Source organism: Drosophila subobscura, chromosome U (genome assembly GCF_008121235.1).
Source record: "Drosophila subobscura isolate 14011-0131.10 chromosome U, UCBerk_Dsub_1.0, whole genome shotgun sequence".
Lineage (NCBI taxonomy): Eukaryota > Metazoa > Arthropoda > Insecta > Diptera > Drosophilidae > Drosophila > Drosophila subobscura.
The window spans coordinates 5239883-5262808 of record NC_048534.1 but is presented as its reverse complement, the minus strand read 5'-3'; the positions used below and the strand labels follow the sequence as shown (position 1 = coordinate 5262808).

General features: G+C 42.2%; 2 protein-coding genes across 9 annotated transcripts in view; one reads left to right on the top strand and one right to left on the bottom strand.

Moving 5' to 3' along the window:
- Positions 1–22926, top strand: part of LOC117901252 (protein sickie) — a 203087-nt gene that overhangs the window by 17760 nt on the left and 162401 nt on the right. For 5 of the 7 annotated variants that reach the window (XM_034811936.1, XM_034811933.1, XM_034811937.1 and 2 more), the window contains exon 2: positions 5282–7157. The exons of the other annotated variants lie outside the window; for them this stretch is intronic. In XM_034811936.1, coding sequence (XP_034667827.1) covers positions 5388–7157 — 1770 coding nt within the window. In that variant the 5' untranslated portion in view covers positions 5282–5387. The remainder of the gene's footprint in view (positions 1–5281; positions 7158–22926) is intronic. 7 annotated transcript variants of the gene reach the window in all.
- On the bottom strand, positions 7460–7968 carry LOC117901266 (male-specific sperm protein Mst84Dd-like). Of its 2 annotated transcripts, none has more exons than XM_034811958.1 (2): positions 7827–7968; positions 7460–7751 (listed from the first exon to the last, which is right to left on the bottom strand). In XM_034811958.1, exon 2 carries the CDS (start codon positions 7721–7723, stop codon positions 7562–7564), a length of 162 nt encoding a protein of 53 aa, XP_034667849.1. In that variant the 5' UTR covers positions 7724–7751; positions 7827–7968; the 3' UTR covers positions 7460–7561. The 2 variants fall into 2 exon arrangements, with proteins under 2 accessions (XP_034667849.1, XP_034667851.1); XM_034811960.1 differs by having other exon boundaries at positions 7460–7746; positions 7827–7934.

Sequence of the window (22926 nt, the reverse complement as noted above, 5' to 3'; positions counted from 1 at the left end):
CCTTCTTTTGATAGTCCCTCTCTCTTGTTTTACACTGTTTTTCCTCCTGTTCTCCCTCTGTTTTCATTTGCTTTCTTTTTTAATAACATTCGTCGTTGATTTTTTTTGTTTTTGTTCAACGCCTGGGGACATGAGCGGTCCGTCGTCCTGTCTTGTGCTTTTCTTTCTCACTCACTCTCTCTCTCTCCCTTCTGACTCTTCTGTTCCTTATGCTGCTGTCTTCCTCTGCTGCGGCTGCGGCTGCCCCTTCCTCTACTTTTTCTTCCGTCTGCCTCTCTTCCTCCTTCTGCTGCTCGTCGTCCCTCTGCGGCTGCTGCTGCTGCTGCTTCCTCCTGCAAATTGCAAATATGGGTATTTATGCCGCTGCCCCAGGCACTTGCCACGCCCCCGTCTCCTGCCCCCTGCCATCCACAGCATTAATTTACCCCCCGCATCATCCCATGGCACGCAACAATCTTTTATACGAGTTTATTATATATGCTTTTGCTTAAAACACACACAATTTCCTCAAGCGATTTCCATTTCCACCCACTGATGGGTCTTATTAAGTTGTATGCCCCCTCCGTTTCCCATTTCCCCCCTTAAGGACCCCTCCCTGCACTCCTTGGGGGATCGTTAACTAACAAAAATATGATGACTGCCTGGAAATTGCTCTTTAATTGAATTGCACATAGATTTTGATTTGGATTTTGGGGCTTTGGGCTTGGGAGTTTCTCTGCTGTTCCCCATGGTCTTAAGGTTTTTGCTTTGATTTTTTGCTATGGCTGCTGTTGTGCCACGCCCACTCAACTAACGCCAATTTCAAGTACAAACTGGGGGCATTATTCAAAAGTCTCGGCAGAAGAATCTTCAAACTGTCATACGCATTTGTACGAGACTCTTTTTGGCTCTACTTTTTTTGGTTACAGACTTTCCCACTTTATTTCCACACTATTTTTTTGTGGGTTTGGAGTCGGCACTAAGGACCTCCATCACTACCCCACTTTACCACTTTTATACTTTATTTTTCCACTTTTTCTTTGGTTTCTTTTTTGTTTGAATAACATTTTGAGGTCTGGTTTGGGCATGGGCTTACGCTCTAAAGAATGAAAGAAAAGCGTGCACTTCTCTAAGTGGGTTTGTAGAGAGAAAGAAGTGGAGAAAAAGAAAAAGAGTCTGAGGGGTACAGGGGGGCTCCTCCCTGATGGTCAGCTTACCAGCAAATCAAAAGCATTTCCAAACGCAACTTTTGTGTATGAGAGAGAGAGAGAGAGAAGTTTTCACAGCGCTTTCTACGCGTCACACGAAGGGGGACGAAACGAGTGGAAACAGAGGGAAAGAGAGAGTGGAACTAGAGATTGAGTGCAAATAAAATGATGTCATGAAGTGCCTGCTGCCAGAGGAAGCTAAAAGCAAACGGCCGCCGCCGCAATGCATGCTCCACTTTACGAGCATTTCCAGAGCCCATCAGCTCTCCAACCCCACGCCCACTCTCTCCCTCTCTTGGTAGTAAAGTTTGCAGCTTGATGGACCAGCCCCAGCCGCCAGCAGCAGCAGCACAAAACGTTTGCCACTGATTTCTTTTGCCCCCTTTGAGACCCCTTTGAGCGTTTTTAGTGTAGCCCCCATTGAGGAGAAGGTATGAAGACTTTTGGAAGAGGTTTGTAAGCAAAAGAAAGAGGGCTTTAAGGGCATAAAACAAGTATTTGTAATACTTAAACAGAATCACAACAGGAATATGAATAGAAATTGATTTATATCTGTATATTCTAGATATTTTTAGCCAAGTTTTAGCTTCTTTCTTCCTCCGGAAGTACCTCAAAGAATAGACAACCATCTAAGGTAATTTTCTTGAAGAATTCGACTTCAAACTGTTAGATATTTCCTTTAAATATAAGTTGAAATCTTAGCGTCGGGTAGGGCATTTCGCAGCTTCGTTCCGCTTCATTCCTATAGAACAGAGAGGGATGTGATAGACCACAGCAACAGTGGAGGCAAAAGCTGCAATTACAACTGTGGATGCCAGTGGGGCAAATGAGGGGCTTAAGGGAGGGCCAGAGAACTCAATGCACAAATCTTGACAAGTATTTTGTCAACTTTGACTGTTGGTTAGGAAGGCAGCAGGAGAATGGGAGGCAGTAGGAGTAGCAGGAGGAGTGCAAGTGGCTGATGGAGTAGGAGGAGCAGAAGGAGCAGCCGAGAGAGTAGCAGCAGCAGCAGCAGCAGAAGGTGGAGAAGAAGTGCTACAATCTGCCATAGAAGTGGCAGCAGCACAAAACTACAGATGAAGTGACGCTCGGCAAAGTGTGGGAGAAAACTTCACCTCTCAGAAAGTAGAAGGAAAAAGTGTTGAACTTTAAGTGTTGCTTTGGCTTTCCTTTCTCTTTTGGGTTTCTCACTCTTTTCTTTCGTTTTTTTTTTCGCCCCTGTCCTATCCTTTTCCTCGCGTTTACCCTCTCCTCTGCTTTGTACCTTGTGTGTGTTGTCATAGAAACTGAAAGTGTCGGAGGATTACAACGAGAAGGTGCAGCTCCGGCTGCTGACAGAGTAGTGCATTGGCCTTGCAGCAGGTGCCACAGCAGATGCCCCAGAGATGAGCTCTAGAGATGGAAGTGGCAAATGGAGGATAGTCACGTTTTAGCAGACGAATGGGAGCAATGGGTGGTGGAAGTGTGATTGTGGATAAATGAAGTGCTTTTAAATGGAAATATTTTGTTGGGAATTTAGTTTATTGAATTTATTTATTTACATATGTAAATTCAGAAATTCTTAATTTCTTAATTTTTCTTCTGTTTAGGGAAGTTGTTTATTCTGATTAAATATCACCAAAAGAGCATTACGTTATTTTCCGATGCTGCAGAATTGTCTTTTAAGTTTTGTTTACTGCAATAGTTCGAAATATTTCTTCGAATTATTTCTGGCAATTATTCGTTAAAGTTTCCTCTCTTTGAATGCCTCCATTTGCCATTCAAAAAGAGAGAGACAAATTTTCTCGGAGCCTGCACCTGAATGTCTTGAACCATATTTCTGCCTCATTTGCATTCATTCCGTTGCCTCACGAAACCATCTCTAGTCCTGGATCTGGATTAAGGAGCCAGTCTGCCCTTAGAGCCCCTAGAGGCACTCTATGGAGTGCGGCAGCCACTTCTTTTGGATCTCCTTTGACTCTAATTAACTTGATTCAGTATGGCAGAAGAGCCATGGCATTGCCTACTGCCAACTGCCTGCCATCTGCAATTCAATTAAAAATTAACATTTTAATTGCAAATTACTTGATATACTTTACGACGAAACGATGCCTGCCGCACACCGACAGGAGTGGAGGCGTTGCTCTGGGAGAAAAACTCCACTTAAATAAAGTAACTTTCTTTCTTTTTTGGGCTACCTGGAAAAAGAGGGAAAGCGCAGTGCGGCGGGTGGGGAGGAGAATCAAATGAAGGGAAAACTGCAGGCAGGAGAGCAGTCAAATGAGGAGAGGAATTCAGAGAGGAAACTCCAGAGAGGAGTGGGATTCAGAGAGGAAACTCCAGAGAGGAGTCTAAGAGGGATTCAAGAAGTGGAGGAGCTGTAGGAGTGTCCTGCAAAGGAGCAGCAGTGGCAGTAGCAGCTGGAGCTCATTTCATGCCGTTTAATTTTATCATGCGCCAACAATTATGCAACTTGTTGGTTCGCTTCATTGCCAGGACCTCCTCCAGCACAGGAAGTTGGCCAAAAGGAGTTTCCGAATGAGGCTGGTCCGAGGCGGCCTCTTTTTTTTCGTTTTCAATTTGTTGCCAATAAAACTTTTTCCATTTCGGTTTGCTCTCGATTGTTGTTGCTGTTCTTGTTGTTTCTTCCCTGAAAATTTGTTGTTTCTGTTATTTCCTGAATGAAAATTGTTGGGAAAACTGTTGTTTTCCATGTGCCTCGTCATAGTTTTGTGAGTTGTCAGAAAAACAGCAGGAAAATCTATAGGAAACAGCAGGGAATCTCGTTTCTGCTTGAGCAGGAATTTTGATTGTGATGAAAAAATATAGAGCTAATCACAATTTGGCAAGTTAAACTTGAAAGTTTATGTTTTTATTTGTTTTTGAGTGGACAAATCTTATTACCAATAAAATAAGTAGTTTTCAGGGGTTTTAAGTATTTTAAAATCTATTTAAAAAAGTTAAAACTAATTGTCAGAAAATCTGATTTTATGAATATGAAATCTATGACAATTTATTTAACGATATAGAGGTGACGCATTTAAATTCTTATTCTTATTCACTTATTCAGGCACTCATTTATTCATTCTCTGCATTCTACTCGATTCTGTCCTTCATATATCCCATAAATATACTCCTTAAACAAGTGGCACCCTCAGCGTTGGAATTCCTTTGTTCTTTTTTCTTCTTTCCACTCCATAAATTCCTTGATCAATTTGCTGTCAATTTGTTATAGATATCTCCGCATCGTGTGTCTCTGTATCGTGTATCTGTCGTGTTTTGTCCGCCCCCTGCCACTGCTTGTTGCACAACAATTGTTGCACAATTTTATTACTGGCAAAATAAGACTTACTCAGTTGTGAAAGAGAAAGCTCTTGTCAAAAAGAATAAGGCTTGGAAGTTTTTATTAACTTTCGAATTTTCACAGAAATAAAAAAGTATTATTTTGCTTATATCTTAATTTATAGTTGCAATTTTTTAAGGACCAAAATAAGACTTAATATATTTGCTAAGTTTTTTTTGTAATTTACATTCTTCTAAGGAGTTAGAAAACATTTTTGGGGTTTTTTAGGGCGCTTTCCGAATTTTTTCTGTCATTTCCATGATGATTTCGCACCACTTTTCAAGGTTAAGCACTGGAAAAGTACTTACACATACAATTTCTGTCTGAGCTGGGCAAATGACGACTCTCCTCATGCCGCTGTAACCATTGAAGCATCACCCTATGGCCCTTTTGTTAATTGCTTTTGTAGACAAATTATAAAAACCCTCCGACAGTTGGGGCATTGTTTTGTGTGTGTTGAGGATGCCATTCCTGAAACAAACACTTCAAAAACAGACAAAACCACGGACGTAACCATGACCATGAAAAAAGAGAGCGCGCACACCAAAAAACGATAAGAGACATAGAGCGAGAGCGAGTCCTTTCGGCCCTGTGTGTGTGTGTAAAACGGTGGGTCAGTTTTAATTTAACTTTGACATGCATCAAGCTCTCACAAAAATCCAATTACAAAACAGAAATACAAGCAAATAGAGAAGGGGAAACCCCTTTTTTCCAGACTAGTAAAAACCATTAAAAGTAGATTTTTTTTGTGTGTGTTTTTCCCGCCATAAAGTTGAAGATTTATGAAACCATTAAAAAGGAGAAGGTCTATGAAATTGTATTGTAAAATTCGAGTGTGAAAAGTGCTGGGAAAAATAACAATGAAATAGCCAAAGGAAATGTCCAGTCAAACGTTTAAGCAACGAGGCGGAGGTGCACCTCCGAAGTCCGATAGAAATGCGAATGAGGAGAATCATCATCATCAAGAGCAACAGCTCCAGCAGCAGCAGCAGCTGCATGAGGTGGAGTCAGAGAAGCTGCGTCAGGAGCTGCAGCCACTGCCACAATTGGGTGCAAAACCCAAGAACCAGAGGGAGAATCAAGCAAAGAACCAAAGCCAAAGGATCCTCCAAACAAAGACTGAAAATCAAAATCAAAATCAGCGACACAAAGGCCTCACTCTGCAGGGTTATGGCAACTATATGGAATTGGAGTTTATACAAACAGAAGGCCAGCCAACAGGGATATTGAATGACCTGCCCGTGAGCTATGCCACCACCAGTGTGGGGGCACCACCACCCTATCGCGAGCCGCCACCGCCCACACCGCCACCATTGTCACAGATACCTTCCAGAGAGTCGCGACTGTTGCATTCAGCACCAAATACACCCATACGTGGCAAGGTGGTCCTGAGCAAAAAGGAGCGAAAGGAGCTGAGCAAACAATTGGGCTTGGAGGATCTCCAGGGATTGCCTCTGGGCGGTAGCAGTTCGGCGCAGTGCAGTCCTTACAAGGGCAGAGTTAGCGAACTAAAGAACTGCATTGCCAGAGGACTTTTTGCCACGCTCCATCGGGGAACGCCGAAGGAAAGGGAACTGCAAATCAATCAGGAAATATCTCCACCACCGCCAGCACCAGAATCGGGCAACAATAACGAGGATGCGGCCGACTATGCCGAGAAGCTGAAAAATCTGCCAGTGCGCCAGCGAAAGGTGGCCACATCCCACATGGACAACTATTGTCTGTTCGATCCGGTGGATTTTATCAATGAAAAAGCTATGCGATATCCCAGTGCCACCACCTCGCATGGCCTCAGGGATCCCCTCTTCAGTTCGCGACAACATTTGGTCTGCGAAGACGAGGATGAAATGGTGCCCGAAGTCATTTACGACAACGAAGAGCTGGAAATTGAAGAGGATACCATCATTATAGAGACCTCTGCACTGCCCGAAGCGGAAACCGAAGGCTGTGCCGAGCCCAAGGATGTGCGGATACACTTTGATCATCATAATTATTTCGTGATTGAGCCAGGCGTATGCACCATGGACATTGGAATACCTAATCCGTATACGAATGAGCAGCTGGTGAATGCAAATCTTGAGCAACAGAATTTGGAGAAACTCTTCCAAGAGCTGGAAAATCCCGCCAGCATGTCCAACAGTCAGGAGTCAAAGGATACAGAGACCACTTCCACGGCTCTCGTGGAGTCTTCGACTTCCACAAATTCAGGCAGTTCCATGGGGAGTACTTCCATTCCGAATCAGGCGCAACATTCCATAAAAAAGAAGTTGACATTTCTCAATCTGTCACCCTTTCGTGGTGGGGGTAAGAAATCAGGGGATAAAACAACCTTTGAGCAGCAACAGCGAGCCATTTCGGAGCTCGTGAGCACCGATCACATGTTGCATTTGCAACAACTGCTGCAGCAACAGCGCAGGGATCAGCGTTCGCACACGGTTCCAGTGCCCACGGAATCGAATTATGTTTTATTTAATCCCGGACCCGTGCCCAGTCGTCATGTGCAGTACAAGATACGTAAATCGCGTCCCTTATCAACGCACAGCGATGCCGATAGTGGATTTTTGTCGCCTTGTTCGCCAGATGAAATGAGAGGAAATCCAGCCATATTGGTGCTGCAGCAATGCGACAGTGTTCAGGGTTATATTGAGGTGAGACATGATCTTTTTTTAGAGATCTTATATTTCGTAAAATTTTAAATATATGCAGCTCTAATATTGTGGGATTTTACCTGGTGAATTTATTTACCTAAATACCCAAAAAATAATTCAAATCCATTGAAAATTATAATTGGAAAATTAATTTTTCCATACAAAAGTTTTCTCCAGCTAGCTGAATATTTTTGTATATATTGTGCACATTTTAGTGAAACAATTTATTGCATTAGATATTATTTACAATCATTTTAATAAACACAAAAGACTGTTTTCGGATGTCTGTCGAGTCGTTTCTGAACGTTGATCAAGCTGTTGGCAGAACAACCAATTTTATTCCTGATTTTCTTCTGTTAGCAAGACAAGGCAGTGCTCTAGTTGAGTTTTAGGTCCCACCACTTCTAGTAAAAAGTGCATCCTCTCCAGCATTGAGGACCACTGGGGCCACAGCACGAATTGAAGGGACCATTGTAGGGGCCAAAGCAGGGATCGTAGAAGCCGCTGGGACCACAACCGCCGCAAGGGCACAGGGCAGCAGAGGGATAGCAAGGATAGTTGCACATTTTTTGTTGCTTCAACTGGAGCTCTGGCCTAAAAAAAAAAAAAATAGAGTTTCGTTTTAGCTTATTTTTTTCCCCAAAATTATTGCTAAATTTTGTTGCCTACTTTTCAAGCTAGACACGAAAATAGGAAAGAATTTTTTGAAATTTATTTATCTCGACTCGAAAAACACTATGAACTGTACAAAGATCTGTGTGAAACTGAATGAGAATGTGGTGTGTGGCACATTGCCTGCATGAATGTTGAGGCAGAGGCCTACTAGTTTTGGGCATAAGATATAAAGCTGGTATTTGGATTGTTGAAATATAAAGCAGTAAGCTATCGTTTCCAAACGAATTCCTTTAAATCGGTTTAGCTTTAATTCACATTTAAGCAACCATTTAGTGTATATTTCCACCATTTAGAGAAACCTTTTGTAGCTTTCCCATACTTTTATGGGCTTTTTGATTCGTCTCTGAAAATACTCGTTAACCAAAATTACACCCAAAGCCCACCAAATAGCAGTGGGATGCTGCTGCTTATCTGTAGCTCTTATTATCTGTATGTATAATTTTGTGTATATCTTAAGCCGGTAATCATTTGCGGCTGCTCTGTGTGTTTCCCTTTTTCCCTCTGCGATGTCGCCACACTTGTCGCACCATTTGCCGGCTCACTTATCTTAACGAGCGAGAGGAACTTAACAAGTCTTATAATATGCATCTTGAAAGTACACCCCAGGGGAGATGTTGGATTATCCAAGCCAGCCAACCCCCTTTTTGTCAGTGGGTGAGCCAACCCCCAACAACATTTCTGCCATTTTTGGGCACTGCAGTTTTCAGTGTTTTCGGGTTGCAACGATTGAGATTTGTGTGTGTACTTAGGGGCGGAGGTTTTTGGGCTGTTCTTTTGATTGCATCAGGTTTTCCCATTTTCCTCACTACTCTTCCGTGACTTTTGTTGCCCTCTCTCTCGCGCTTTGTTTTCTCTCTCTCTCTTTTGCTGCCTCAAGGGAGCAATCAATCGTCGCGTATTCTCGATGCTGGCGTTGCCGCTCGCTTCATTAGTTTTTCCCTCAGCCTGAAACATTAGTTTGATTGTGTGTGCAGACGCCAAAGCCAAGTGGCAGACAGACAGACAGACAGGTGGGAGGTGGAAAGTTCCCCTACCCTTCCCATTCTAGAAACACCATCTGTGTGCCTTCCATCTTACGCGACTTTTAATGGAATTGAATTAAAATTGTTGCCATGGTGTTGAGTGTTGAATGAGAGTTGTGTCAGAGAGAGAGGACTGAGAACAAATAAACAGGAAACAACAGAAGCAACCGGCTAGGGGTGTACCATACATGCTCCCCCCCTTGCAAAAGAGCAGTGGCTTTCTCTCCCCATTTCCATGCTTAAAAGAGCAGAAAGCTTGTTCCTTCCATCACGAACGCTTGCCGCAGGCATTTTCTATCATTTGCAAATTGAAAATGCGCGCGCTGTAAATTTTCTGGCTAGCAAAAAAAAAACCAAAAGAAACTGTGGAAAATCGAAGAAAAATTTCCCCTTTAGAGTCTCTCTTTCTTTGCCTTTAGGGCAATTTTTAGCCCTAATGAAACGAGGAGCGAAATGAAGCGCTCTTTTTGGCACAAAAGTGTCAAGTGCATTGCTTTTGCAGGCGACTCGCCATTGGCTGCTGATGGAGAGGAACGGGCCACTGAGGGAGAGATGGAATGGGATGTCAATGGCAATGGCATGAATTTTATGGGGTAGACGCTTTTGGGGTCAACTGCTAGTGAAGGTTCTTCAAACGGAAAGCAATGGAAAACAGGAAGCCATCGGAGAGAGGCTAAACAGGCAGTCAACAGGGGTATATCCACAGCAAATGGAAAGCCATGGATGCCTGATAAACCGGAGGAGGGTTAATGTCCACAGGAGGCAAATGGAATGTAAATTGATATACACGCGGGGGGCAAACAACAAATGGAACATCAAGGACCTGCAAGAATGATGCGGTACAAGAGGTAAATGTGTTGGCGGTAGTTTTGTGAAGGAAAAATTAGTTTTTGAATGAAGATATAAGCTGGAAATGAAAGCGGCGAAGGCAGAGGAAATATTCACATATTTCGCACTGATCAGAGAGTAGAAAAATTTAAGAAAGAGAGTGGATGAAAAATTATAAAACGGAAAAATATAAAGGCAAAAGGTTTAGAGTAAAATCAGCAAATAAAATAAAAAGATTGTACGAAATTTAATTAGAAGAACTATTGGAAAAACATGCGAAATTTGTATATGAAAATAATTTGGGATATAAAATATGAGTGCCTTTTAGGGCTTTTCACTGACGAAAGCTGAGGCTAAAAGTCTGTCCTTTAAATCAAAGCTTTGTAAATAAGGCATCTGGTGAAATACAACAAAATATTGTATATATAATAGCTACTGCAATGTCTTTCGTAAATTTTTTTTTTTCTTACCCTTATCCGTGTTCTCTTTCCTAAATGGCATTTCAATAATCCCAAGATAAGTCCATAGCCAAATCGATGCCAATTTTCTGCCCCATTTTGCGCACCCAAAAAAGAAGGGAGAATAAAAATTGCAATTCATAATTATCGTGTGTACAATTTTGCACATATGGTGAATCCCAATATTCGCCGGCATCAGCTTCCAATGCCGAAATCCCGGCAGCCCCGGACATAATTATAAAATGCATTAAACAGTCGAACATTTATTGCCTCAGTCATAAATCAAAAATTTATCACAGAACGAAATAGACCCAAAAAAAAAAAAAAAATAAACCCCTGATCCGTGAACCGCGACCCACTGCTGCCTGCTCCCTTCCCTTAAGGGACACCACCCACTGCACACTCTTCCTCTCCCTCTCCCTTAGTTCCTTTGCTGCACCCACACTTCTCTCTCCACTCTCCCTTCTGGGACTTTCTGATAATCACCAAGGGAATGCAGCGACACTTTTTACAACTTATTGGACTAATCATCAGTGGTGGCTCGGGGGTTCCAAGGGGGGTTTCCATGGTTTTTAGTGGTTCCAGGGAGTGTGTCCATGTTGTGGCTGTGGGTGTGGGTGGGTGTGTGCCGGCGGTGGTGTCCGTAAAGTAGCCACACGACACGCGACTTGGCAGCGACTATAACCAGAAGAGGAAACAACACATTTTTTGGGTGCAACACCAACCACCCTTCCCTTTACGGAAGCACCCAGAGGCAGCATCCGCCAAATGTGGCACTGCCTCTGCATCTGCCTCTACCTAACGCCCCTGCCTCTGTCTGTAGCTTTCCGGCCTCCTCCTGCTGTAGCTCTACTGCTGCCTCTTGCTGTTGCAAGTAGCAACTATGCCTGACAGTTGACAGCTTAGCGCCTCGCGACAAATATTCGGCCAGTGCGCACGAGGGTCCATCAGTGCCTGAGAGGTGGGTGGGTCAGTGGGTGTAGCTGTGCGGTTGCAAGCCAAATTGCATGCCTGAGTGCCGTTTTGCAATTTGCAATTGAGACTTTTTCGCTCAAGGAGAGGGAGAAATTTCAGAGAGATAGAGCACAGCCGCTGTTTAGGCCAAAAATCGTTGACCAACGCGCGACATAGGATAGTGGAAGGAAGAATAGCAGGCAGGAAGGGATTCTACTAATTTATGGTTATACTCCCAGAAGCGCCAGTCCCAACCCACAACCCGGCAATCGCCAGTCGTCAGTCGCCAGCCGCCGTTTGCATAAATTCCAAAATGTTTTTGTTTGCTTTGACTTTGATGGAAAGTGGACGAAGGACGAAGGAACCACTAGCAATCCCTCGCCTAGAAATATAAAATGGGAACGCAGGGGTGGAATATGTGAAGTGGAAAACTTGCACAAAGATGGAAAATTCTCTGTGGACAATTACAGAATTTTGACTTTTCAAATTTTATCTGATTTTTGAGTAGCCGAGTGTCCATTTCTCTGGGTGCTTCCAGCTGTACATAAATGGAATTTTGCTTTTTTGTAAAATGCAAACATTTGTGTGGAATATGTGTATATAAGTTGGGTGGACCGAAAAAGGATGCTACTGTAGGGAAATGTGAAGTCTCTTTTACTGATGCTGTAGAACATGATATAAGTGCAAAAAGGGAAAGATTTTGAGATTTGTTTGTATATTAGAGGCAAGTTGATTGAGTTTTTATACAAAAATGTTATGATAAAGATTTCTATGGGATATAATTCTAAAGAGTGTCTTTAAGGGGGTTTCCTGTAATTTCTCTATATTTTTTCTTTATAATTTAAAATGTTTAATATATTTTAAATTACATTTCGCACATCTATATAAATAATGTTCTCCTATTTATCCACAAAATGTTAAAGTTTTCTGTTGCCTCGAAAAACCTCATAGTCAGTTGTTCATTCAATTCAGTTTGTGGATTTCATATTATGAAAGCCGTTTGGAAATTGCATTTCCCAGAAGCGCATTAATCACGTGCAACAGTGTTCCCCGACCCCCGTCTGGAAACTAAAAGATTAAAAAACATTTTTCCGTATTTCGATACAATCGATAATTATGCAGGCAATTCCAGATGTGAATGGGGATACAAAATGTTGCCGATAAGCAACTGCCACATGCAACTGTCAATATTGTACAACTGCTGCCAGTGCCCTGTGGGGCCTCTTCCCCGGGGCATGGCTCATTTAAAGGCAGAGCATTAAGCCTCCAATTGATGTGGTGGGAAAATGCATGTTTTCTTTCTTTTCTTTAATTTCATATTTTCATAATAATTTTGTAATATTTTTGCGTTAATTGTATGGGAAGAGTCGTCGGAGCCCTGCGGAGGCATTATCATTTATCCTTGGTGGGATTTTTTGTTGGCAGGGAGAGAGAGAAAGCGGAAGGAATCTCAATGGAAAGAGACAGGAGAACCACGCATTTTAATGTACGGTTGCAGGCATTATTAATGCCCGACTTGTGCCCCCGGTGCATGCCCCACACACACACACGTCCGACATGTGACGTAAAGGACAACGACTTCTCTACGGACTTCCTTGTTTTCCATTTCCATTCCTTTTCCCCCACTTCCGCCTCCGAATTGCAGTTGCAGTTTTCGTTCATATTTTTCCCTGGCATTCACTTAAAGTTTTCAATTTCCCGGCAGCAATAAGAAAGGCGAGGGAATTTTCCGAAAGGCTTTTTGGGTGGTTTTTGGCCAACATTTTACGAGTATTTACATGGAATGGACACTGCAGGAGGCGACTCTTACTTCTCTCTTAATATGCAGGAGAAGGCGACTCTGCCACGTTGACAGGGAGGCGCTTCCGCCACGTTGACAGGGAGGCGCCTCTGCGTTGACGTCACTTAGTGGCCGCCGCTTGTGGGATTTTAAAGGCCGAGACTGTTGCAAGTTGCAACCATTGCAGGAGGAGCCGGGAAAATGCAGTTCCTTTCGCAGGAAAATGCAGCTCTCTCACTGACAGCTAAATGCGTTGCACTTATGCTTAAAACATATCAGACAGTCGACAGTACGGACCCCCCAGACACAGCACTCAAATGGAAGAGGCAGACGCAGAGAACACAGTGAGAGAGAGAGAGAGAGAGAGAGGTAGATAAAGCCTAGTGGAAACGTGTTGCATGCTTCGTTTCGCTTTAAATAAGAGAGTAATGGGAGGAAATGATAAAAATGTAATAGAAGATGAAGAATTAGGTGCTCCTGGGAGTAAAGCTCTTTCGCGTTTTGTGTTTTTAAATGGATTTAATGTTAGATATTCAAGAATTTAGTAAAAATACAAAAGAAGAAGAATAATAACAGAAGTAAATAAGAATTAATATTAAATATTGAGGGCATTAAGTAAAAGTAGATGAATAGTTAAAAAAATAAATAAGTTTTTGCCCATGCTTTCAATGAAATCAATGCTCAGTATATTTAAAAGAGGTAACAGGTTAATAAATAATTAATAATAAAACAAAAATAAATAATAAATAAAAGTAATATCTATCCTCAAAGGCTTCCCAGTCACTGGATTTACTTAGGGTTGGTTCAAAATTATTGTTTGCCCTTAAACCACTATTGCTCTTAACAACTATTAAGTTCCATGAAGCTTTCACTCCAAATTCGAGATATTTTCACTATTTTCACTCGCTTTTCTCCTGTAAAGTATTTATTTTGTTGGCATTATTTAACAATAAGCTTGATAGATTTATAATGTCCCCAGTTGCTGCCTTTCTCTCCACTTTCTTTCTACAACTTTTTCTCTAGCTATTGCCTTTTGCTTTTCTATTCCCCTTTCTAGACTTCTTTTAGTTCTCTTTTTAGTAGTTATATTTTCTCTTAGATTTTCCGTTCCCTTTTCGGGTTCTATTTTCTGTATAAAGCGGCCATGCATCAAGGCCACAAAATGTGTTGCAAAATGGGAGGAAAGTTTCCATTTTTGTTGCTTATGTGGGGATAATCGGTGGCAAGGATAGTTGCCTGTGCTCTGAACACAGCTCTGGAAAATCCCTCTGGAGGAACTCCCTTTCTCTAGCTTCCTATCGGTCGCCTCTGTTGCCTGTGTGAAAAATTGCAGACATAATTTTTGGCCACTAACCAGCCTGGGCAGCAGGCAGCCGGCAGTCAGCAGCTTCCTTCACGGAGAGGCCTGCACTTTGTTCGCACTCCTGCCTTGGCATCCTTCCTTCCTTAACGAGTCCAGGACTCTGCTCGAATATATATAGTCGCCTTTCATCGCTTAATGCATATTTTAAACGGCTTTACAGCAGAAGAAGAAGGAGCAGCAGGAGCGGCGCAGCGAGTGTTTTTGGATGCCACATTTTTCGGCTTATTGGGAAATTTATTTATTAAAATTTTACTCAATGGCCAAAGCCAAAGGCTGTTTCCTGCTGCCTGTTTCCGGTTGTTTGTTCAACTAATTAAAAAGTTTTGGCCTTTTTCAAAAATATGCAATTAATTTGTGCAACTTTTGGACTGTGGAAAATGCACTGCTCTCTCCTTAAGAAATGATTGCATTGTTTTCTGTGCATTTCTTGAGATTTTCTCTTAAGGAAAATGCAAGAAGATTTTCCTCATGCAATTATTTACATTTATTTGCTCCCAAGATTCATTCCATAGCTGCTGCGGCTCTCATATTTTACATCTTTTTTGTGGCTGCTGCAGTTTGTAGCCTTTTTGTGAGTGCCATTTCCATTTGTATCTTTTCTTGTGATTCAGTTTGCATCTTTTGTGCATTTGAAAGGTAAGAAAAAACATAGCAGCAAATAAATCTGCTGAAGACTTGTTCCCGCTGCCAGAAGCCAGTACAAAAAACGAAGAGATAAAAGTTTCCACGCACAAGAAAATAAGCTTAAAAACGGTTTATATTCATAAATGAGGAAAAGTCGTAATGTTTCTGTGTAAAGTACTCTACAGGGATTGTGGGGTATGATGTATTGGAAGTATATCATTTTAACTTTAATGATTTATGTAAAAAATAACGATGTATTTTGCATCCTCTATCTGCTGCAGTTGCCAATTTTAGAAACAATTTTTTGGGAATGTTTAGTCTCATAAAAGAAATTATTATTTAATTTTCAAATGTTTTCGTCTCCTTCACTTCTTTCTTTCTGAAATGTAGTTATATTTTCCCATTCAAGCCATCTATTCAGTCTCCAATCCGCTCATGGCTTCCATATACCCTCTGGATTCTCTATAGTTTCACATTCCCATTCGCATTCATACGATTGTTGTTTGCATAACTTTTTGCGGGTATGCCTGCATCGAGGGGGCATGGCAAATGCTTTCCTCAAAGCAACAGAAAGATGTGTAAAGCTTGCTTCGCTTTTTATCATAATCTCTGGCTCAGAATCCGTTTGGATCTCTCTGTCTCTCTGTGCTGTGCTTTTCTCTGATTAAGTTCACAAGTTGTCCTTTTTGTGCTCAGCTCCTGCTGCTCCTCCTGCACTTCCACTACTCCTGCTCCCCTCGTACTCCGCCTTCTTTTCCCGCTTCTGCAAAATAATAGTTGTGATAAATGGCATTAAATATTTAGCCTTAAAGAGCTGTCAAAAGGGCACCGCGTGAGACAGAGATGGAGAGATTTGTTGCTAATTAGAAGAGACAACAGCACAACTCTCGAGGAATCGACAGAAGATGAATGGCCCCCAGGCTTTCACAGGACGTAACATAACCGTAACCCTAGTGATAAGACTTTTATATAACAAGCTAACGACAGGGGTGATGGAGGAGAGGGAGCAGGGGTTCAGGTGGATGTGGCGTTGGAGCAAGTGTGGACATGGAAATTTATGACTAGGGACTACCCATCCTTGTCTGCCCCCACGCACACAGCGCCTGTACCCTGTTTTTCACTTCGTATTACTTCCCCACAAACTCCAATGTTTTGTGTCTCCAACCCCCCCATCGTATAGAGATTGGGAGCTATCAATAACGATTCTCGTGCCGCTTTTTTCAGGCGTGGGCGGCCTGCGACACAAATGCCATAAAACTAATGCGCCCAGAATGTGTCCCACAGTGCAAAATCATCATTATTTAGGAGGGTAGGAGTACCAAAAAAAAAGGAAGCACAGGCTGTAAAGCACCTTACGAGAGGGTGCTAGGAACAAGGAATACCCTTTTGTGTTACTATTTCATGTACTATATATCATTCACACTGGAATTTGATTGATTTCGGAAGTTATTAGGTGATAAAATAGCTGCCAGACGTTACCCAAAGGCTTGGAAAATGATTAAAATCTGTAATGTCGAAAGAAAAAGGGATTTTCGGACGTTTTCCTTGGCTGTTTTTATTTTTTATTAAATTGGGAACATAGAACTTACATCCTTTAAATCCTTTGAGAATCGATTTGACTGAAATCCATTAAGTTTTCTGTTGAAACACCTCGAATAAAATCACTTAAATTACTTCCTGTATTTCTTAAAATTGTTCTTCTATCTTCTATCTATCTTCTGTTACTCATTTGCGTTCAAACTGCTTTTAAAAATCCATCTACCGTTTTTCTCTTTCTTTAGGGTTTTGCAATGATTCTGGAATCATTTTTGGAATCATTGGGGGGAGACCCTTTTGTGAGAAATTAATAACCTGGTTTACTGCTATATATTTTTGTTTTCTTTTTTTTGGGTGGCTTTGTTTTGCTGTTTGTAGAACCCCTGTCCTGTCCTGTACCGGCCCGCCCTCTGCCGCACACCCTTTGTTCCTCTATGTCAAGGGGCAGGGGATTTTGCAGGAGGCTGTGTGTGGAGAGGATTTATTTGCCGGAAATAAATATTAGCCGCAGTCAAACACACTTAAGCCTACTGCCAGGCGACACACACACATCCCAGACAGCGCCCGAGTGTCCTGTGGGCCATTTATAGTTTTACACAGGCTTAGAACTTGCTTTACACGCACGTACAACGATGCGAAAGGACCTCCTATATATCACACAGAGTGGGTGCAAGGAGAAGAGTGTGCGGGGGAGCTAGGAGTGTGTACGCAAGGCGCGCTGATTCCCATAATTGATTTTGTATTGGCCTTCGATACGGTGGAAAATGGCATGGGTTGGGGGTTGCTTGAAATTCTGGGCGCAAACTGCATATTGAATTTCAAAGAGTTTTTCCCAAGGAAAATGGGAAGGAATTTTCTGCCATCAATCAGGGTCTAAAAGGAATAACGAATGGAAAAAGAAAGGATGAAAGGGTGTTGCAATAAATTGTAGAGCTATGATTACACTCCCAGGACAGGACGACAGACGCTGACAAAGGTTCTGCCCAATATGTGATGCTGCTCCTGATGCTGTCATAATTAAATTTGGACTAAAAATCAAATTATAAACTTCCGTTTTCCATTAATTTTCGCTCTAAAAGTAACCCTCTCTCACGCTCTTGTAGGATGTGTGTTGTGTGTAGTTCCTATTGTGTTTCTACCTGTAAATGGACCTGTCAGAGTTATGGCGAGACAAAACCATCGTTTGCAGGAGACTCTTAATGGTAGCATCGGCTTAGAAGGGGGTTTATTTTAGTGGGAAGGGAACGATGCTTGAGGGTTGACTGAATCGATGATTGCTGCAGGAGGAAACAACTAAAAAAATCGTGAAAATTCTCAATCTAAAATATTTTATATGATGAAATACTCCCTGCAAAATCCTTCCCTTAGCACGTGCTTCCTGCACATGCGATATCTTTGGCCGATCTTTGCCCAATATATATTTCTTATAACCCTAATCATATGACGATTAATCAAAATAAAATATAGATTCAGACGGCACGTTCCCACACGCTTCGAAACGCAGTCAAAAATCCATCAAAGATCTATCGAAAGATCTGCCAAAAGATATGAAAATTGTATACACAGATCCGTCCAAGGATTATAGATTTGATGGAATATCATTAAGCGATAAGCCATCCAACTGAATGATTGATCAAGCAAATGACTTTAACATCAACCCTCGCATAGAAACATCGATAGCAACCACCAAAAAACATACATTCGGGTGGTGGGGAGGGGAGAGAAAGGTACATAACAACAAAGAGCAATCTGCAGAACATGGAGACAGTAGTGGGTGGTGTGGGTGGCCAAAGCCTCAACCAAGGCAACAAAATGTTGCACAGGTTGCCCCGTGGCAAGACATAACCAGAAGGATATGTCTGTCTGTTGCAGTGGCAGAGCTCCCTTGCTCAGAGAGGCTTATGGAGTGTTGAATCATTTTGTATCTCTAAACTTCAACCCTGCAAAGTCTGTGGGGCGGGGGGATTGTAAAATATAAGTATTTCCAGGGGTTGTCTCCCCCCTGCTTTAGATATGGGCAAAAGGCATAGCAAATATTTATGCTCCGTTGAGAGAGACAGAGAGCTGGCTCTGTGTTATTAGATTTTAATTTCTTGCACCCATGAAAATGATTGCCGCTTCCGACCGCCACACCCTTGAACCCCACGAAAAATCTTGCTTTAAATTTCCAGCGGGGTGGCGGTGAAACCCTGGGCTAAAAGCGTGCAAATGTTTCTTGCTTGTAGTCGTACTCGTATTTTGCATTTGATGTGGGTTCTCGGATGTGGGTTCTCTCTCAAACCCACACCCAAGGGCGCACTGCCACCGCCACAGCCACCGGCAGCAGCATTGTTGTGAGGTGTCATGGCCAGTAATTGAGTTGGAGTTTTTCCCAGGGAGTGGGCGGAGTGCCCTGTTCTGCGAATGCACTTTGCAAATATTTGACTAACTGCCTTCGTTAAACAAGCATTTTCCGAGCATTTTTTGTGTATGCAGACTATGCTGTGCAATGCAAATTTTCCTCTGGATTGTACGTGATGAAAAGCGGAGGACTAACGAAAGTAGAGCCATAGAAAAAAGGGAGAGAAGTTGCCAGTGAAGCAACCAACCCCCTGATGGTTGCCTGATGGCTGGACTGTGGGGGGTTGCTCTACAAAATGACGTTTACCAAATTACATTATTAGAAATTGATGGTTTCGTTTGCAAAAAAAAAGAGAGTACGAGGAAGAAGGGACAAAGAGAAGTGTCAGCAGTTTTGAGTTTTGGATGGAGAATGTTTCAGATTGTTAAACATGTTTAGGGAAAGGGAAAAAGTGGGAAATTTTAAGTTTTCAGAGAGAGGAAGAAGGGCTTACGCAGTGCAGAAGCATTGGGCGGAGATTACTGAGCGACGCAGGATGACTAATGAGAAAGGTTCTAGCAGGTTCCCTACTTCTGGCAGGGTACCCACCTTCCAGCTGGTTCCCTCCTTCGTTCTGTAATGCTCCTCTCCTGTGAGTGAGAATTTTTAATAATATAACGAAAGCCATTCCCAGTAGAACCACATTTCAACAGTGCTTTTAGCTCCTTCATTGGGATCGGAGCAGCCAGCCACATTTCAACTGCGTGGCAGGGCAACAAACCATATGAAAACCTCATTTGAAATGTTTCGGTGGCGGCAGGTAGAGGGATTGGGAGCACGCAAATGCAAATTTCCAACTGCCAGAAATCCACTTTGAAAAATGCATCCAGCTCTGGGTTACCTTTTCTAATCCCAGCAACCATTTCTCGGTCTCTCCATCTCTCTCTCTCTCTCTCTCTCTCTCTCTCTCTCCATTTTACAACATTTTTACCCACTTGGCTCCTCACTTTGAGATGCATTTATGTCCCCGTTTTTTAAATTTTCCCCTACACCTTGCTACCCATTTCCTCCCTCCACTTTTCAACCCATTTTCGCTCACTACATTTTTCTGATGCATTTACTTACTTTTTTAAATATTGAATGAAAAAAGCGTCGACGCTTGACGGTGTAAATGATGCTTTCAGTGCGGGGGCGAAATAAAAATAAAAGCTTTTAAGCTAGGATGACTTAGATTTACCCACATATAAAAAATATAAATAAAAGAGTAGAAAAAACCTTCCCCACCTCCCTCTTTTTTTTGGTGCCTTTCATTGGCATAAATGTGGCCTGCATTTGGCATAGATTTGCATGGCAATGAGAAGACGACAGAGATAGAGAGAGAGAGAAAAACGGGTAAGGAAGAGGCGCCATTCGTTCGTGTATTCTGCTATCGACTGGCGACATATTGCATAAAACGGACGGACAGACAGACAGCCGGCATTTGGCATCCGGTTGGAAGGTTCCGGTTTTAGTTTCAACAGCAGCCAGCCATTTCTTTCTTTTTTCGGAGTTTTTTTTTGATTTTTTTGTCTCGGATTTTATTTTTTCGGACGGTGGCAATAAAAATGAATGCCAGGAAGAACTATTCCATGTGTCGCGATGATAAAAAAAGGGGAATAGCAATAGGAATGGTAGGAAAAGGTAGAGGGGAATGTTGTCTGCCGAATATCGCAAAAGAGTCACAGGTGACGCGATGCTTTGCCGCTTATCTCCAAGCCGCTGTTTCCTTTTGTTCTTGTATTTTTGTTTGTTAACTGTTTTTCCTTTTTTTCGGTGTGTTTTTCCATTTATCTATCAGCGACAGGATTTTCGAGAAATGCCTGCCACTTGCAGACTATTAATCAACTTGATGCGGCGACGGGGGAATTCCCCAAGCGGCGCCTGTGCCCAAGCTTTTGTTTATAATTAATGTGAAATTCGTGTGTGTGTATGCAAATTCCCCTTGAGACGTGGAGTGTCCTTAACCCCCATCCCCCTTGATGTCATCTGTGTACTTGTTAATGAAACGTCAACAAGTTTTTGATGGTTTTTGGCTGGTACTCTCCCCTATGCTTCCTCTCTTTTTATGCCCCACTTGCAGGCAATCTAACTTGCAGCTAAACTTAATAGACACTTTTGCCCAGGCAATTTTCCAGAAAGTGCAACGATAAAGTTTTTCATTAATCTCTTTCCGGTTGCCTTCAACTTTAATCTTTAGCCGAAATTTGTGCGGCAGCGTCATTTACAACGGTTGCCACTGGGCTGGCAGCCACAATTAAATTGAATTAAGTTGCGAGCACTAAAAAAGGAGGAGAAATTTCACCACCTGAGGTGCTGGCTACCAAGGAAGTGCTGGTCCCTGCTGGAGAGAGAGAGTGGAGCGGGCTTTGCCGCTTGTCAAATTGATATTTGATTCATGACCAAAGCATTTGTCAAGTCATTCATCTTTCAGCAAAAGAACCAAAAAAGAAAAAACCTCTCATGCGCTTTCTCCTTCTACTTAGGGGTCCTTCTACTGTTTCTACTTCATCTGTATCTCTCCCCTCGCATCACTCTTTACTTTTTACGGGCTCCGTCTGTGGGACTTAGTGTTTTTACTGGCTCCACTTTACCGGCAAGTGATGAATGGAGGAGTGTTAACGTTTGAGGCAGCCACTGAGTGAGCTTCTTACTGTGATTTTTCGTACCTTTTTTATTGGTTGGGTCGTGAAGGGGAGTGCCTGCCACAGAGAGTACATTAGCTGAGCTGCAAGTTTCATCCATAAATTCGAGATATTTTTTACTATCTTTGGTATGTCACGGTAATTTTTTCGGTTTTGACAGTAAATTAGAAAATTTTAAATATTATGTCTGTCTATGATCTGTCTATCGCAGACAATTATTAAATTTCATCTTGCATGGAAGAACAATTTAATTTAAAATTATAATATAATTCCTTTAAAAATCTAAGAATATAATTCATAAATTTTCTGATTTAAGTCACATTATTTGCCATCAAAATCAATGGCTAACTGGCACTAACTAACAGGAACTGCACTTCTGTTTTATTGCTCATTTTGTTTCCCCACTCAATGCTAGTGTATCATGGAGTTCTCCTTTTGGTTTTGATTGCGCTCTGATTTCTTACTTTAGATAAATGGATATATTTCTCGTTGATTTCACTTAAGCGTCGCGCCGGACCGCAAGCCCCTGAACATATTAGCAGGACCATGCCAAAGAGCAGGACCTGTGTGCGAGTCCCTTTGGGGCGTCCTTTTTGGTTATGCCTCCTCATCTGCAAATCATCATCATCATCAGGAGTCCAGGCGGAGGCCTCCTCTCGTCTCCTGTGGCGTGCTGGGTTCGTGTTTGGTAACACGCGCACGTAATAATCCAAAAAACGAGAGAAAGAATAGAAAGAACTAAAACACAAAAAAAGTTAAGCAAAAAAAAGGTTTACATTTCATTCCTGCACGATTTGTCAAGTCAGCGGAAATCGTGAGCGGCCTATCAGCCGTGCAGCCGTGTCGTGTGGCATAAAATTGAAAAATTACTTTGCGTGCCACAAACCAAACGAACTTATAAGAAAGTCATATCTGAAAATATTCGCTTTTGTTGCTGTGCCTGTTTCTGTGATTTGTGGTCGAATTAAACGCAAACTTACCTTCGAAATGGCACGCTGATAACTTGGCCAACAAGCCGCAGGTGCCAGGGACAGGAAAATCCCTGTGAAAGTGTGGGGAAACTACGTTTAAAAGGAGTGGGGAAACTACAACTGAAAGAGTGGCAAAGCAGACGAAAAGAGGAAGGGAGAGCGAGCCCAGGGGGACTAAGAGCCTCCGTCATGGGCTCCTGGTCTGGTCTTTTGGCCAAATTGTAGTGCAAATATTTTTGTTATTTTCCGCTTTGGCACTTGAAATTGTTTTTGTGGGTTAATTAAGCACTGTTTTCGGTTATTTAGGGGGTGTGTAAATAGTTGTATTTTCCATGGAAAACGGCCAAGTTAATGGAAACTCAAATAAACTTGTTTTCCCGAATGAATTGTGCGGGAGAATGTTTTAGTTATTTCGGTGTTTGTGAATGGGTAGAGAAATTGTGGTGCACTTTTGGTAATGCAAGGATGGGCTTTTAGGTAGTGCTAATGTGTACGAATACAAGGGGAACTTAATGACTAATTGCGTGGATAAGTAGTAACTTTAAAGTAAGTGACAA